Source organism: Lepidochelys kempii, chromosome 8, assembly GCF_965140285.1.
Source record: "Lepidochelys kempii isolate rLepKem1 chromosome 8, rLepKem1.hap1, whole genome shotgun sequence".
NCBI classification, from domain to species: Eukaryota; Metazoa; Chordata; order Testudines; family Cheloniidae; genus Lepidochelys; species Lepidochelys kempii.
This window is the reverse complement of record NC_136387.1, coordinates 96,577,873-96,593,737: the sequence shown is the minus strand read 5'-3', so window position 1 is coordinate 96,593,737 and position 15,865 is coordinate 96,577,873. Positions and strand designations below refer to the sequence as shown.

The 15,865-nt window shown below is 42.6% G+C and overlaps 1 protein-coding gene across 1 annotated transcript in view; it reads left to right on the top strand.

Annotated features, from left to right (window-relative positions):
* LOC140916269 (nardilysin) overlaps nt 1-15,798 on the top strand; it is an 89,011-nt gene extending 73,213 nt beyond the window's left edge. The window contains exons 22-31 of the mRNA XM_073357655.2: nt 4,311-4,473; nt 5,849-5,880; nt 6,253-6,391; nt 6,993-7,040; nt 7,509-7,561; nt 8,901-8,984; nt 12,696-12,786; nt 13,314-13,430; nt 14,022-14,111; nt 14,964-15,798. Coding sequence (XP_073213756.2) covers nt 4,311-4,473; nt 5,849-5,880; nt 6,253-6,391; nt 6,993-7,040; nt 7,509-7,561; nt 8,901-8,984; nt 12,696-12,786; nt 13,314-13,430; nt 14,022-14,111; nt 14,964-15,143 — 997 coding nt within the window. The 3' untranslated portion in view covers nt 15,144-15,798. The remainder of the gene's footprint in view (nt 1-4,310; nt 4,474-5,848; nt 5,881-6,252; nt 6,392-6,992; nt 7,041-7,508; nt 7,562-8,900; nt 8,985-12,695; nt 12,787-13,313; nt 13,431-14,021; nt 14,112-14,963) is intronic.
* The last annotated feature ends 67 nt before the right edge of the window (nt 15,799-15,865 follow it).

Here is a 15,865-nt window from a genome sequence, read left to right as displayed (position 1 = left end):
TCTGTTTCTCTCCAGGCGGTAAGCAATAAATCAATGGGGCACAGCTCATCTCTCTGATAAATAATTGGCACAAGCTAAAGGTCTTCTTAGAGTGCTTGCTCATGTCCATTCCATATTAGGTGTGTGTGCTCGCCACATGCACCGGTGCCAGAAGTTTTTCCCTCAGCAATATCCGTAGGGGACCGGCTTTGGCACCCTCTGGAGTGGCGCCCATATGGCAAGGTATAACGGGCACTGCCAGCTCCCTCCACCCTTAGTTCATTTTTGCCGCCAGTGATGTTGCTGGAACATCTGCTGCTTCGGCTAGCATTGGTTCCTTCTCTGTTCTTGCAAACTTTGAAATCCTGTAAAATAGTTATATATAGTTAGTAGTTTCTTAGTTACCCTGAGTAGTAGTTCTCGAACTCTTCGTTAGTCTGGACGGGACCCTGCCGGGGATCAGGCCATGCCCCAGTCCCCAGGCTTTAAGCCCTGCAATCGCTGCAAATGGCCTATGCCCATCAGCAATCCACATACCAGCTGCCTAAGGTGCTTAGGTGAAGGGCACATAAATGACAAGTTCTGTATCTGCAAGTCCTTCAAACCTAGGACAAAGAAGGAGCACGATATCTCTCTAGGGGCATTCCTAATGGAGTCGGCACTCACTCCGATAAAGGAGCAGCGGTCTGACTCCGCACCGAGCACCGTGGCCTCTGTGCGCAGTGCTCTCTTGGCACCGTCCACGAGCTGGCACCAGTCTCCCTCCACGGCTCCAGTCAAGCAGCCGAAAAAGACTGTGAGGGGAAGATCTCCTACCTCCCACCAAGGAAAGGAAAGGGCAGGGGGAGAGCCAAGATCCGTGTCGGGCAGCTCAACATCCCCCTCGGGAAGTTGGACCCCCGCTCAAATCAAGCAGTGCAGCCCATACCATGCTTTGCCTGTGACTCTAGATAGTGATGCAGACCCCAGACAGCTTCAGGTGCCATTGACGCCTGAAGCCCTTCAAGTTTTGTTCTCGACAGGGTCTAAGCAAGGACACTCTCTCCGATGCCTTCCTCCTGTCATGGTCAGGGAGCCTGATGTACCCGTTCCCTCTGATTCTGTTAATCAGCAGGGCCCTGGCAAAGTTCAAGAGAGACAAGGTACAGGTTGTCATGATTGCCCCAACATGGCCTCGCAAGCCCTGGTTCAGCATGCTCACGAGCCTGTCAGCGGCCCCTCCCTGGCCCCTGCCCAACGGATCGGACCTGCTGTCACAGGACTATGGTCAACTCCTACACCCCAACCTCGGGTCCCTTCACCTCTCGGCGAGGATGCTGAGTGGCTGATTCTGGAGGAGTGGACCTGTTCAGAAGGAGTGCAACAGGTCCTCCTGGAAAGTAGGAAACCCTCAACTAGACTGACTTACCTGGCCAAGTGGACGAGGTTTTCCCTCTGGGCGTCTGAACGGGGCATCTCTCCCTCGCATTCCTCCATACAGACTGTCCTGGACTACCTGCTTCATTTGAGGCACCAGGGCCTGGCGCACTCTTCCATTAGAGTGCATCTTGTGGCCATCTCCACTTTCATCCACTGATCCAAGGACAGACAGTGTTTTCCCATGACAAGACGGTCAGATTCCTGAAGGGGCTTGAGAGACTCTTCCCACAGGTATGGGCCCCTGTCCCACAGTGGGATCTTAACTTGGTCCTCTTTAGGCTCACTGGCTTGCCCTTTTAGCCGCTGGGTTCCTGCTCCCTTTCCCATCTGTCAGCGTTGCTGGTGGCAATGACGTCAGCAAGACGGGTCTCTAAAATTAAAGCCTTGACCTCAGAACCTCCGTACATGGTCTTCTACAAAGATAAGGTTCAGTAGCAGCCCCACCCGGCCTTCCTGCTAAAGGTGGTCTCCGCTTTCCATGTGACCTAAGACATCTTCCTCCCGGTGTTCTGTCCCAAACCGTACAAGGAGAGGTGTCTTCATGCCCTGGACATCCGAAGGGCCTTGGTTTTTTACTTAGAATGTACCAAGCCTTTCCGAAAATTGACTCAACTCTTTGTCGCTACACTGGATAGGATCACCCCGTGTCCTCACAGAGGATTTCCAATTGGATTACGTCATGCATAAAGACTTGTTACAACCTGGCGGGGGTTCTGCTGCTGCCGATCGTCAGAGCCCACTCAAAAAGAGCACAGGCGTCTTCAGCGGCCTTCCTGGCGCACATCCCTTTCCCAGACATCTGTAGAGTCCCAACGTGGTCATCTGTTCACACATTTACCGCTCATTATGCTATCACTCATCAGGCCAGGGATGATGCCGGGTTTGACAGAGCTGTGTTGCAATCTACATGTCCATGAACTCCTACCCACCTCCAGGGGTACTGCTTGGGAGTCACCTAATATGGAATGGATGTGAGCAAGCGCTTGAAGAAGAAAAGACAGTTACCTTTTTTGTTACTGGTGTTCTTCAAGATGTGTTGCTCATGTCCATTCAGTGACCTGCTCTCCTTCCACACTGTCAGAGTTTCCAACAAGAAGGAACTGATGGTGGGGGGGAGCCGGTGGTGCCCCTTATACCATGCCATGTGGGCGCCACTCCAGAGGGAGCCAGAGCCCGTCCCCTACAGATACTGCTGAGGGAAAAACTTCCGGCATCGGTGCATGTGGCGAGCACGTACACCTAATATGGAATGAACATAATATAGAATGGACATGAGCAACACATCTCAAAGAACACCAGTTACGGAAAAGGTAACTGTCTTTGCTTTCACTGAAAATGACTTCTTTTTTTTTTTTTTTTTTTTTGAGATCTCAAGCTGACCTATACATATGCTGTTGCAGTAGGTTTAGAGCATCTTAAAACATTTTTATTTACTTAAATCCAAGAGATGGTTTTGAGGAATCAGAAGCCAGGCTTCGGGGGGGGGCCCACCTTCTATCTAGCTGCTGGTGAACTTAGATATCAGATCCTTGCCCAAAGAAAACTTCCTCAAACTGCTCCAAAGCACCCTTTCTACTAAACTCTTTATACATTTTCTCCAGACAAAGTACATAATTCATAATAGCCTCTAATAGTCTAACAATTTCTCTAGTAACAGACAATAACAGTTCATTATTCTCCTTAGCATCAAAGCATTTCTAGTCATAACAACAATAAACTTCCAAATTAGAGGCACCTAAAACGAAGGTCTTTGTCGAAACATTCCCTCTATTTTAATGGAACCTTCACTTTTTGTCCCAACCTTCCATTCTGATAGAAAAATTGCAAACATGCAGCTATTTGATGTTTGGTTTTCAGCTGACAGTGGCTGAACACACAAGATACCTGACTATAGTACTGTCAAATTCTGGGGCATACACAGTAATATCAAATTCAAGGGCTACAGTTAATTGTGTGCCACTGCACTTGTAATCGGAGATTTGTGGTAGCAGTGCGTGGTTGGGTTGTACATGTGCTGTCCCCATCTTGCGCTGCCACAGGCGGTTACATAGTGCTGTGCAACCAACCCCCGCCCTCAGTTCCTTCTCTGCTGCCTTTGGCTTTGCCTTTCCGATTTTTGAACATCCTTTTTGAAGTGTGGACACCAGAACCGGACACAGTATTCCAATGATCATCTTATCAATGGTTCATACCTCCTCCCTACATCCAAGAATCACATTAGCCCTCATAGCATATTTGGGTTCACTTCTATTTCCTCCAGGCTTGATATTGCTGGGAGATGCTGGGGAGGGAGGGAGTAGGAGGAGAGGGAGGGAGGTAGAGTTGGCTTCAGCTCTTACTGGTTGGACCCTATAATTAACCCTCTGCCTGTTCAGTTTTCAAATATATAGAGTGAAAATTTAAGATGTTTTTATTAATATGTTCTTCTGTTGTTTAAACAGCCTGTGCTACTCTGCAATTCTGCTTCTGATGACAGCTCACTTTGTGGAGTTCCTATAGCTGGCTGAGTAACATTGTGGGTTAAAAAACACCAGCAGTCTGAAATAGAGGTCCACAGAGTTAAATAAGTGGCCTAGAAAAGAAAAACAATCTGCGTTATGACACATCCTGGCAAAATTCAAAAGCAGTGTACAGTGTTATCCTGGGAACCAGTATTTAAGTCTTCCCCCAGGGATATTCCAAAGCAGTTGTGCCACTGAGGGCTCAGGTTACCCGAGACATTTTGGAGCTGAGGTAGGACTGAAGCTCTAGGGCAGATTAACCAGTACTTTGGTATTTCTGGTTAGGATTAGCTGAAATTGTGCTGGTCACAGAGCGTGGATAGAAGTAGTTCAGGATTTAAAGTCCCTATTGGGCAACACATTCTGAATTGACACTTAATTAAAACTATTCTTTTTTGTTGTTTATTACAGAGATGTGCATTCTTTAATTTTGGAGCATGGCAAGTGGTCTATGATAGATAGATACAGGAGATTAATGAAGGGCCTTTACACTGAGTCCCTCTCATCCTTTGTTAAGGGCTTCAAATCACATCTATATGTGGAGGGGCTAGTGCAAGGAAACGTCACAAGCAGAGTGAGTACTGTTCTCAGCAGCTGAAGCTGGAAGTCTATATTAATTGGTCAAACCACCACTTTTAGAAGTTGTTCAAACACAGTTGCCACAAACCACATTTATAACACTGTTTTGCCAGCCTATAACTTTGCTTGTTATACTAGCAGTTTTAGGGGTATCTCATGGAAGTGCAACTTACCCTGTTAACCTATGGGACAGCAAATGTAGACTGGCCACTGCTGATTTTCCCCCCATGTTGTTTAAATATGCTCAGTAATTTTTAAACTGCGTGGTGGTAAAAAAGGCCAAAGCCTGTTCGCACTTGTGCTCCCAGTGTTTGTTACCAGTGGAGCTCCCCTGGTGCTGGTACAACTGTGGAAAACTTCTCTAAAACTGCCAATGTAGGTACAGCCTATGTAGCAAAGTCAAACCATGTTAAGCCTCGCTAGGGTCCAGTTCTGTTATCTTTACTCTTACAAAACTCCTATTGAAGTCGGTGAAGGCTTTTTCCTGGGGACTGCTGGATCCAGCCATAGGTCTGATCTAGTCTAACTGGCTTTTTAAAACATGGATATAACAGGGTTTGGCCCCATTGATGCAGTGTCACAAACGTTGTGTGATCAGTGAGTATGGTGCATGAACCCATTTGCTGTCTTTGCTTTGTGTTCATCAGTTTTTCCTTGATCGGTAACATTTGTCCTTAGATCGTCAAGCCTTTTGGGAAATACACCCCTATATTGGCGGGAGTGGGGATTCTTGTAATGACAAACATGGGCATTGGCTGTTAGGAGAAATTGAGGTTTAGTGATGGATGGGTATTATGGAGCGTTTGAGATGTTTTGCACTAAGTGCTGTAGTTTGTGAGCTAAATGAATTTCAGGACCCTGGATGCCCTGCAGTTGCACAGCGAGGTCCTGCAGCACTTACCATAAACAGCTGTTTTTCTCTTGTTTGTTGGCACTGCCTCAGCAGGTGCCCAAGCTGCTCTTTCGCAGATTCTCACTGACTCCTTTTGTGCATATCCCTTGAAGCTTAGAGTCTCAGCAGACTCTGTAAATCATTTCTCTCATTTCCTTTCTTCTTTCCTGTCTTCCACGCTGGCCTTGTTGAGAGGCTACAAACTCCCAAACAAGAGACTGGATTGGAGATGTCTGTTTCTTCCCACAGAATAACATAGATGAGATCATGCTGTCACCTTGTAGGGGAAGTGAGAGACTTGTTGCTGGGCTAACCTCTAGCCAAAATGCTGTACTATGTGGCAAAGCTGGGGAGGACTGGACAGTTCTGTATTTGCTGGCCCCTTTCTGGATGGATGTAGAATGTATTGGAGCTGATGCTTAAAGGGCTAATAATCCCATTCTTCTAAATAAAGCTATGTTTATGTTTTATCTCCTAGGAATCAAAGGATTTTCTGAATTATGTTGTTCTGTGAGTATCTCTCTTTGGTTCTTTCACCTTTCCCCCTTGGGAACTATAATTATATTACAAAGTTATAAGTCTTGGTTAACATTTACTTTTCTTTTGTGGAGAGGAGAAAAATGTTGTAAACAATTGAAATTTCCTTTTTTTAAAAAGAAATGTTGTAACTATAGTGTCACTATTTTCTGGAAATCTTCTGGTTTTGGTGTTCAGATCTGATGGTTGTTCAAGTAGGATGTGATTTTAGATTTGTTGTAGAAGGGGGAGGGGATTGAAGCTGTTTTGAGTATTGAGGCACCTAGATTATGAAGATTATGGTTCTTTGTTTTGGGTTAAGGAATGGACAAGTGTTTGACACTTTGCTGTTTGGACTCCCTTCAGAAAACTGCAGTTCTTTCCCTTGCCACACCCATGTCCTGTTCAATTTCGAGTGGTAGACCTGCCAAACACACACCTACTCTGCAAGGTGAAAACCCTTAACAGAGGGGATGCCAACTCTGAAGTGACAGTCTATTATCAGGTAATGTGTTAAACATTTGAGTATACTCATTTATTTTCCTTGTGATGACTGCTGCTACTTGTTGTGCAGTCTGGATTAGGAAAGCCATCAGCATAAAAGTTCTCCAACCATTATTTTAAGAATATGTCTTGAATTCTAGTCATCCCATAAACACATGAACAAGGCCCAAGTTTCTAAAAACTCTTAATGAAGTTATAGTCTGTATTGTTTTGTGAAAATTCTAGATCTATTATGCATTATGCAGGCCTGTTGCATCCACTTCCACCGTGATATTGCCTTCCTTCCTCACCTTTTCTCCCACAGATTGTGCCTGTTGATGCCCCCTATTCTTTGATTACCTCAAGATTGTGTTTTCACCCATTCTGGTCCCTTTGCCTTGAGCAGCCCTTGTCTTCCACTCAGAGGGCTTCTTTGAGGACACATTGGAGGCCAGAAAGTCAGATTGCTTTTTTTAAATTGCAATGTACTTAATGGTGCAATCCGCTCTGAATGGCGCTCGCATTCTCTCTCTCTCAAAAAGGCCCCTCTAGTAACTTGGACCATAGCTCTTAGCTCCATGAGAAACCCCTAAACTGTTTTCAATTAATGTTTTTGGTTTTAGTCTGGGGCTAGGAGTTTAAGAGAATACACCCTTATGGAGCTGCTTGTGGTAAGTTTTGTTCATTTCCTAATAACGCTTGAGTGTTTATTAATGTGTGTCCATAGAGGGAGTATCTGTGTCCTATACATGACAGTGTCTGCCATGAAAACAATGGCTGGTGTCAAGATGAGACTACAGATCTTAGTGATACATGTGACCCACTTGAATTAGCCTTTTATTTCTCCTATAAGTGTTTGGGGAAACCCAATGAGTGGTTTCACTCATGAATTCAGTGGAGTAAACTTTCTTCCTATAAAACTTCCTGAATATCAGGATATCTTGTAATCCGGTTACATGGTTATAGTTTTACTCCATGCTAATTTCTTTCTGGGGCGAGGAGATTCATTGAGATTTAGGCTTTTCATTGTTTCTTGTTTTGATAATTTTTCGGTACTAAGTCTGAGTGAAAGCGGCCATTGTGGGATATCTGTTGCTCTAAATATGAATGTCTTCTGACTGAACTCATGCTGTATTCAGATGCACATGGAGGAGCCTTGCTTCAACTTCCTACGAACCAAGCAAACCCTTGGGTAAGTTCACTGCATTGGGTACAGCTCCTGTTCAGCTACTTTATCATATATGATGAGTCCTGTGTACTTTGTTACTATGGAAACTCCCTACTGCATGATAACTAACTCCTGACACAGTGTGGCTGAAAGTATAGTGTAACATACTAAAGCCAAAACCACCAATTTCTTTGGTGCCATGTAAGAATGGCAAGGTTATGTGCAGTAAAGCTCCTCTAAACTGGTCAAGTTACTCATCAGAAAAAATAATTGTCAGCAAGGGCTTGTCCTCCAGGTTAGAGTCCATAACCAGAAGGCAACATAATTTTGACTAAGCAGAAGACTATCTGTTTAGCTTGGTGATCAGCATTGACTCTGGCTGTGGAACTAGACTTCCTCAAAAGTAACATGCCTTCACTCTGTCTTCCAAGTAGCCACCACTATAGCTTTCCCAGGACCACATATGAAAAGGGTGGGGATTGCTGGACTTGAATTAACTCCTGTCACAACTGCAGCTACAACCCGTTCTACTTAGGCTCTTTACTGTGAACTAAGAGGCTCCAATAACTCTGACTGCACAGTACCTGGACTATCGGTAATGGTATGATTATGTCGTGGAGATCACGGATTCTGTGACTTTCTGGGACCGATGGGACTTCTTCTGCAGTGGCAGGGCTGGAGTACCTGTCAGCCCCATGGCTGCTGGAGTGTCCAGGGGTTGGGTCAGCCCCTTGGGGCTGGAGCAGTGGCAGGGTTGGAGCCACTGCTGGAGGGCAGTCCCTGGGCCACTGGAGCAATGGCTGGCGATTGGCCCTGGGGCTTCCAGAGCAGCTGGCCAGTGGGCTGACTGCTGGAGCAGTGGTCCCCAGGGCTGAAGCAGCAGCTGGGGTTGGGTCATCCCTCCTGGGGCTGGAGCAACTGTCTGAGGTCAGCCCTTTGGCAGTGCTTGATTGTTAGTCCTCCCCCACCCTGGTTATTTTTAGTAAAAGTCAGGGAAGGGAGAGGTCAGAGCCTTCCATGAATTTTGGTTTATTGCCCACATCCTGTTCCTGACTTTTACTAAAAATACCCATGACAGAATCTTAGCTTTTACTATAAGGGTTCTTGTAATTTCACAGAGCTGGAGTGCAGGATTTCTCAGAACATGAGTACTCACCTTAACTTGTTTGAACAAGAAAAGGCCAAGGGCACTTGATGCAAAGATTTGATATTTGTTATTTCAGAGGGAATCTTGAATTGATAGCTGCCTCATTGCTAAAACCTTAGATCTATGTATTGACAATATTCTAATTTAGTAATTGTGGATGGTAAATGTAAAGTGACTTGTAATTGTGAACTTTTTTTTTTCTCCTTTTGGTTTAAGCTACCATGTGTACCCTAAATGTAGAAATACATCTGGGATTCTTGGGTTCTCTGTTACCGTAACCACACAAGCAACCAAGAACAAGTGAGTTTTTATGGGTATATCTCGTTTAATCAATTGCTGGCCATTGCAGAGGCCTCGAGCATTGGTTTACCTCAGTTCCTTCTCCTGCTTTCTGCCTGGGGCATACAATAGTTAAATCTCCAGAGGGCTGTAATTCTTTGCTTTACTTCCAGTTATGGGGTTAGTGTGGTGTAGCTGGGTGATGTTGGCATCCTGTGATATACTGGAGGTTAGACTAGATGCTCTGGTGGTCCCTTCTGTTCTTAAACTGAATTTATTACTCTTAATAATTTAAAAGAGTGGTTAAATTGCATGTTAGTGTTTCCATCTCAGGGGCCTTTGGGCTTCTGTGGCTTTTCAGAGCTAAACTTTCCAGATCTCAGCTGAAGTAGTAGCTGTCTACCACCTTGTAAGCATATAGCCAAGTAATATTTCAGGACCCCTGATGTTTTTCCACAGTACTTTAGCACTGATATCTGTCTTGTGGCAATCTGTCTTGGACTGGTTATAGAGCTTCCATCCCAGAGAGAGATACAGGAGATGTGTTTTCTTTAAGACATCTTTAATGCACCGCCAGTTAGAGCTGTTGTATGTGCAGATAAGATATGTTATACATGGCTTCACCTAGTGGGTAACAGTATAGTACAGTTTAGCATTACCTCTCCCTCTTTAAGTTTTACAGTCCTACCATGTATAAAATTTTACAAAATAAACACTATCATGCTATCTTTAAAGTTCAGTACATATCATTTTGTTAAGTGTTTCTGAATTGTATGGGTTTTCTAATTACACAACCCAAATGTGTAACAACTTGGTCATCTGGCTGTCCATTAATTGCAGTGACTGTCTCTGGTCAGTTTGGAGTCTTTGAGTCATCATCTTCTTTTTCTGCATCTGCCATCTGTAAAGTTTGCTCTATTGATCTCAGATGATTTCACCTCTGAGAGGGGTTGAAGGCTATGGTAAGTCTCTTCTGATACAACTGTCACATCTGCTCCTGAGTCAGTTTTAAAGTAAATAGTCTTTCCATGAATATTCAGTTTCACTCTCCAGGCAGGCTCTGTATGATCACATGAGATAGATCCAAGAAACAGTGACTCTTGATTGTCTGTCTGTAATATGGGTCAACTCCCTGACTGCTTCGGTGCAGCAACGAGCTGCAAAATGTCTGTATTTTGTGCATTTATTATATCTTGCGCCTTTGGCTGTAAATACATGTCTTGGGCTATGAATTTTTCCACCTCTCCTGCATTTAGGCTGAAAGGCTTTGTAGCTAGCTTGGAATTTGTCCATTTTATTCTCAGGGGTCTTATGATAATTACTTTCAACAGTTATGCTGCATCTGTTTACAGCTCCTAAGCTGTTTCTTGCTTTTTAGGTTTGGTGAATTGCTCTTGGTTTTGCTGTTTCATCATCTCAGACTAGTTTGCTATTTAAATAGCTGTGTGTAGGATTAAGTCTGTTTTTAATTTTAGCTGCTGTGAAAGATTTTTATCTCCAAGCCCTGTAACTAATTTATCTCCAATATTTTCATGTTTTACAGTCTCAAAATCAGTTTTCTGTCAATGCAAGTAAAGCTGTGATAAGAGTCAACAGATTCTTCTGGTGGTTGAATTTTTTGGTGTAAACATGCCCTTTTATAAATCACATTTCTCTGAGGTATAAAGTATACATCGAAGATAGAGCCCTTTCATAGTAATTTCTGTGACTGTCTTCAGTAAATGTAAAATATTTAAAGATATGCTTCTCCATAGCATAAATTAAAGACTATGTCTGTATGTCTCCAGTTTCCTTGTGGAGTTTGGTTGCAAAGTAAAATCTTGCTAAATGTTACTTCCAATCTGTCCATTGCACCACCTAGTGGCTGAACTGTGTAATACAAAAAGAAAAGGAGTACTTGTGGCACCTTAGAGACTAACCAATTTATTTGTCTCTAATGTGCCACAAGTCCTCCTTTTCTTTTTGCAAATACAGACTAACATGGCTGTTACTCTGAAACCTGTGTAATACAGTTTGCCTGCACTGAAAAGTGTCCTCATGGCTCTCACACAATAGAGCTGGTCCTGGGTGGTTCTTCTCATTTGCAATCTGTTCAGGAGCAGAGTCTGATTTCCATATTACAAGTATCACACCACAGATTCTCCATTTAAGTTAGGTGACTTCTTATTTTCGAGCGTGTAAAATGCCCCTATGACATATGACATGTATAGTTTTAACATATCAACCTTATTTGATAGAGAATTTACTGACGTTTTAAGAAATTAGTGATTAATGGTGAAAATTTTGAGCATGTGTGAATCTGATCAACCAGTGGTGGTCTTTTCATGCCACACATTGTGGTCTATTTAAGATAACAATGATGTGCTTATATTGCCTCCAACTTCATTTACCACTGAACTGAGTAAAGCATTTTAATCTTTTTGCTGGGTTTATTTCACCTTTGATTTTTATTGTCCACTCTGCTAGGGTGCTTCAAAGATGACTCTCTGAAGCTGTATGCATGTGTGGTATTCAGTTAGCTCCATAGGGTGCACTTCTTTAGTAGATTCTGTGTAATCACAGCCATGACTCATACTTTCCACATACAGTTTTAATCTTAGGCTCTAATGCTACAAAGAGCTCAGATGGAGGGGGAAAGGTCAGGGTTCCCTTTTCGTCTACCCATAGTCCCTAGGGGCATTGTGGGGACTCTCCCTCTGAAATCCTGATGGGTGGTCAGTGATAAAGTGCAGTGTAAGGTGTTCCCTCATGAGGGGGCTCGGCAAACTAGTTCCCCCACTCACTTTTCAAGATCATCACTTTTGAGAACACTCCTCCTTTTCTCTATTTCAGTGTCACACGGCACAGCATTTCTAATGTTTTATGACACACACAAGAACATTAGACTACTGTATAGTAAATGATACTTGACTTACTTTTCATAGGCCAGTAAAACCCATCTCAGTTTTCAACGATCTAAGTGAATGGCCGTTTCAAATGCTATTTTATCTTAAACTCAGAGTTCATGATAAACTGGTTTGATTCAACATCTTATCACTGATTTTAAATAGATTTATTGCTGATCATTAATTTTTAACAAAACAGAAGCAGGGAATCTGGGAACAATAATAATATACAGCCTTCTTTTCTTTGTCTGTGCACCCCTCCAAGTTGCTGCATGTTTTTTCCTTGGAAATGTCAGCCCAATGGACATAGCAGTTGGGAAACACTTGTTTAAACAGTGTTCACACCTCTATCACACCTGCTTCCCTACAGTCCTTTAGCTTGTGTCTGGGACCCAGGCTCATGTTTTCTCGATGACTTAGAACTGCTTGCTTGCAAATTTCTGCCATGCCCTTACCTATCAGGATTAAAAGAAGTAGAAGTAGTATTGGCTTCCTGCATATAAATCTTTAGTGGTCTTATGTGAAAGGACTGGCTAGTTTTATTTGTCAAGTTACCTTATTTCTTAGGACAGGGAAAGGTTAAAAATTGAAACTGACAGTGTCTTTCCTTTATATGCTCCTGAGCAAACAGGTTATGTTCTGTGGGCTTTCCATGCCTCTCAAAAATCTTGTTTTTCCTCATCCCTTCTTGTTTAGTTTCTCCTTAGGATAATGAAGGACTCACTTTTGCAAACAGCAAAGCATGTTCTTAGCTCCAGATTTAAAACTACTGATTTCACCCCACTTATTTATTAAGTTCTGCTAATGTTATTCATATGGTTCCTAACATTTCCCTTATTCCTTTCAGCTCTGAATTAGTTGACAAGAAAATAGAAGAATTTCTTTTGTACTTTGAGGGGAAAATGAGGCTTCTAACTGAAAAAGCATTCAGGACTCAGGTAAAATTGGAAAAGCAGCCCAAACACAGCCTCATAAGAATGGCTCTGATCATTCCCATATTGTTAAAAACAGAACATGCAAGATCTTTGTAGAGGGAGAAAGTGGAAGTGATGAGATACTGGAGCTCCATGGTCATGCTTCCTGGCATGGGCTGCAGTGCACAGTAGCATTTTCTGAAATTGGCACTGAACTAAAGACAGGGCACTTCGATTTTTTTCCTTTTTTGGCTTTGGACTTTTCCCTTCCTGAGATTGGACTCTTGTTTTTCTGGAAAGCTCCCGATGAGCTCAGGGGACACATGCAGCCTTGTTCAATGGATGCCAGGACTAGTAGTATTTCAGTACTCAAAGCAAATGTCCCAACTTTAGAGGCCGACAGTTGCATTTAACACAAGTTCAACCTTTACTTTGAATCATACGATACACAGCAGCCTGAGCTAGCTAAACCCTTTTGAAGCAGAATTCCACCCCTTTCCTGATATGGTGCCTTCTGTGTAAGAGTAATAATAATCAGTGTGTTTTTACAGGTCAGTGCTCTAATACATATTAAAAAATGTGAAGATTCCTATCTTGGAGAAGAGGTGGATAGAAATTGGAATGAAGTAATGTCTCAGCAGTATCTTTTTGACAGACTTGCCTATGAGGTAGTGAATGAAACTTAAAAATCAACCAATGTTATTGTCTTACTGTGTCTCACTAGATACTTATATTTGAAATATAGAGTGAAATTCTGGCTCAATTAAAGTCAATGGCAAATTCTCTCTGACTTTACTGGCGCCAGGCTTACGCCAATACTGAATATTGCTTCATGAATAGAAAGTTTAACCTCTTGTCAATACAGTGACCTAGTATTAAGAATTAATATGGAGCCCTGGAGGGTGGAGTCAGTACCTCAACATCTGAATGCATTGTGATCTGGAGAGATCTGTATAAAGAAATCTTTATCTTAAGTGTGTCAAGATGAATAGTAGTTACAACTCAAACCTGATCTTCAGAATTCATAGACACTTCTAGCAATTCCATTTCATAAGCATCAGCAAGTGTTTCTGTCACTAACTGCTGCTTTCAGGATTTAAAATTTTGCTACAAGTGTTTGTTCTGGGATGAACTGGAGGACAAGGGCAGAAGACTTGTAGAGATGTTCAAAATACTGTTCAACTGTTGGGAATTAGGGTGCTTTTAAAAGATGTGTGTGAAATTTGGACATTTGAAAAGTGTACTCTTGTGGGTTTTAGGTTGAAGCACTACAATCACTAACTAAATCAGACCTTGTTGACTGGTTCCAAGCTCATAGAGGCAAAGAGAGGAAAGCACTCAGTATACATGTGAGTATGTTTGGAATCATCATGATGTTAGGTGAGATTGCTTCACACCATTGACTTAAGAGTAACCTCCTTATTTAATTTCTATGGCCTGTTCTTTTCTTCCTTCCCACATTCTGTGACTAACTTCTTTTAAAATAGACTCCTGTGAAGAGGCTTATGTAAGTCATCTTTGCAGCACTTTGAAGCACCCTAACAGAAAGAACAACCTTCACTTTTTAAAAAGTAGTTAAATGATAGAATTGAAAATATCTATTCCTATCGCTATTAATATCTGAATTCTTGTTACTGCTTTAAACCCATATCAGAGGAGAGGAATAAAGCTTAATTTTGTCTATGTAAAGTTTTCATAGTATTAGGAATAAATTGCTTAACTCTGAAAGTTGCAGAAAGAAGTAAAAGCCTATGAATATGTCTACACTGGAATCAGAGATGTGACTGCAGCAAAGTGTAGCACATCCTAGAGCGAGTTTTGTTCTCTAGCTGGTGTGAATAACCGTAACAGTGAAGCATTGGCAGCGCAGGCTGTACAAACCCACCTAGAACCCTGGGTGTAGACTTAAGTGGCTATCAGCTATCCCATGCTGCTGTGGCTTTACTGCTCTTGTTGTCTGAGCTAGCTAGATCAGCGCTAGCGCAGGTATGTCTGCACGGGCTGTGGTCATACCTCTGATTGCGGCGGAGACATACCCTTAATTTGGTCTCCACTGCTATAGTTATTGAGTGTCCATGGAGTCCAGATTGAAACTTAGTGTTTAGCTAAAATATGCTTAAAATGACTCACTCTTAGTCTAGATTTTAAGCATGCAAACTTCTACTGTCTTCTTGGTAACCCTCTGGCCTTTGAATTTTCAGGTGGTTGGATTTGGTAAACAAGAAGGCGACTCAGATGTTCAGCAGTCCTTACCTGGTGAAATATATCAACTCACATTCTTACCCCCTTCCTCCTATATGAAGAATACCTCTTACATCAGGGACATTAGAAATTTCACATTAATGCGTAACTTCCTCCCTTACCACAAGATATTAAAATAAATTATAGTTGTTTTCCCCTGCATTTAAGTGTAGTTTAAGTAATTTTCAGTTTGAGAACACTACGAATCATTTAGCCTCACTAAATGAATTTGTATTTTCAGCAGTGGTAGATGAGTTCTTCCCTTATTTTAATGAAGATTTGCAGCATTGCACATCCACTTTGCTCTCCCACTCCTCCTCTGAAATCTGAAACAAATTTATTTTTAACAGTTGTTAATGGAAAGTATAACTCCTGTCCCCATTCTTAACATGCTTCAAGTAATCATAGAATCATAGAATATCAGGGTTGGAAGGGACCCCAGAAGGTCATCTAGTCCAACCCCCTGCTCGAAGCAGGACCAATTCCCAGTTAAATCATCCCAGCCAGGGCTTAGTCAAGCCTGACCTTAAAAACCTCTAAGGAAGGAGATTCTACCACCTCCCTAGGTAACGCATTCCAGTGTTTCACCACCCTCTTAGTGAAAAAGTTTTTCCTAATATCCAATCTAAACCTCCCCCACTGCAACTTGAGACCATTACTCCTCGTTCTGTCATCTGCTACCATTGAGAACAGTCTAGAGCCATCCTCTTTTGAACCCCCTTTCAGGTAGTTGAAAGCAGCTATCAAATCCCCCCTCATTCTTCTCTTCTGCAGGCTAAACAATCCCAGCTCCCTCAGCCTCTCCTCATAAGTCATGTGTTCCAGTCCCCTAATCATTTTTGTTGCCCTTCGCTGGACTCTC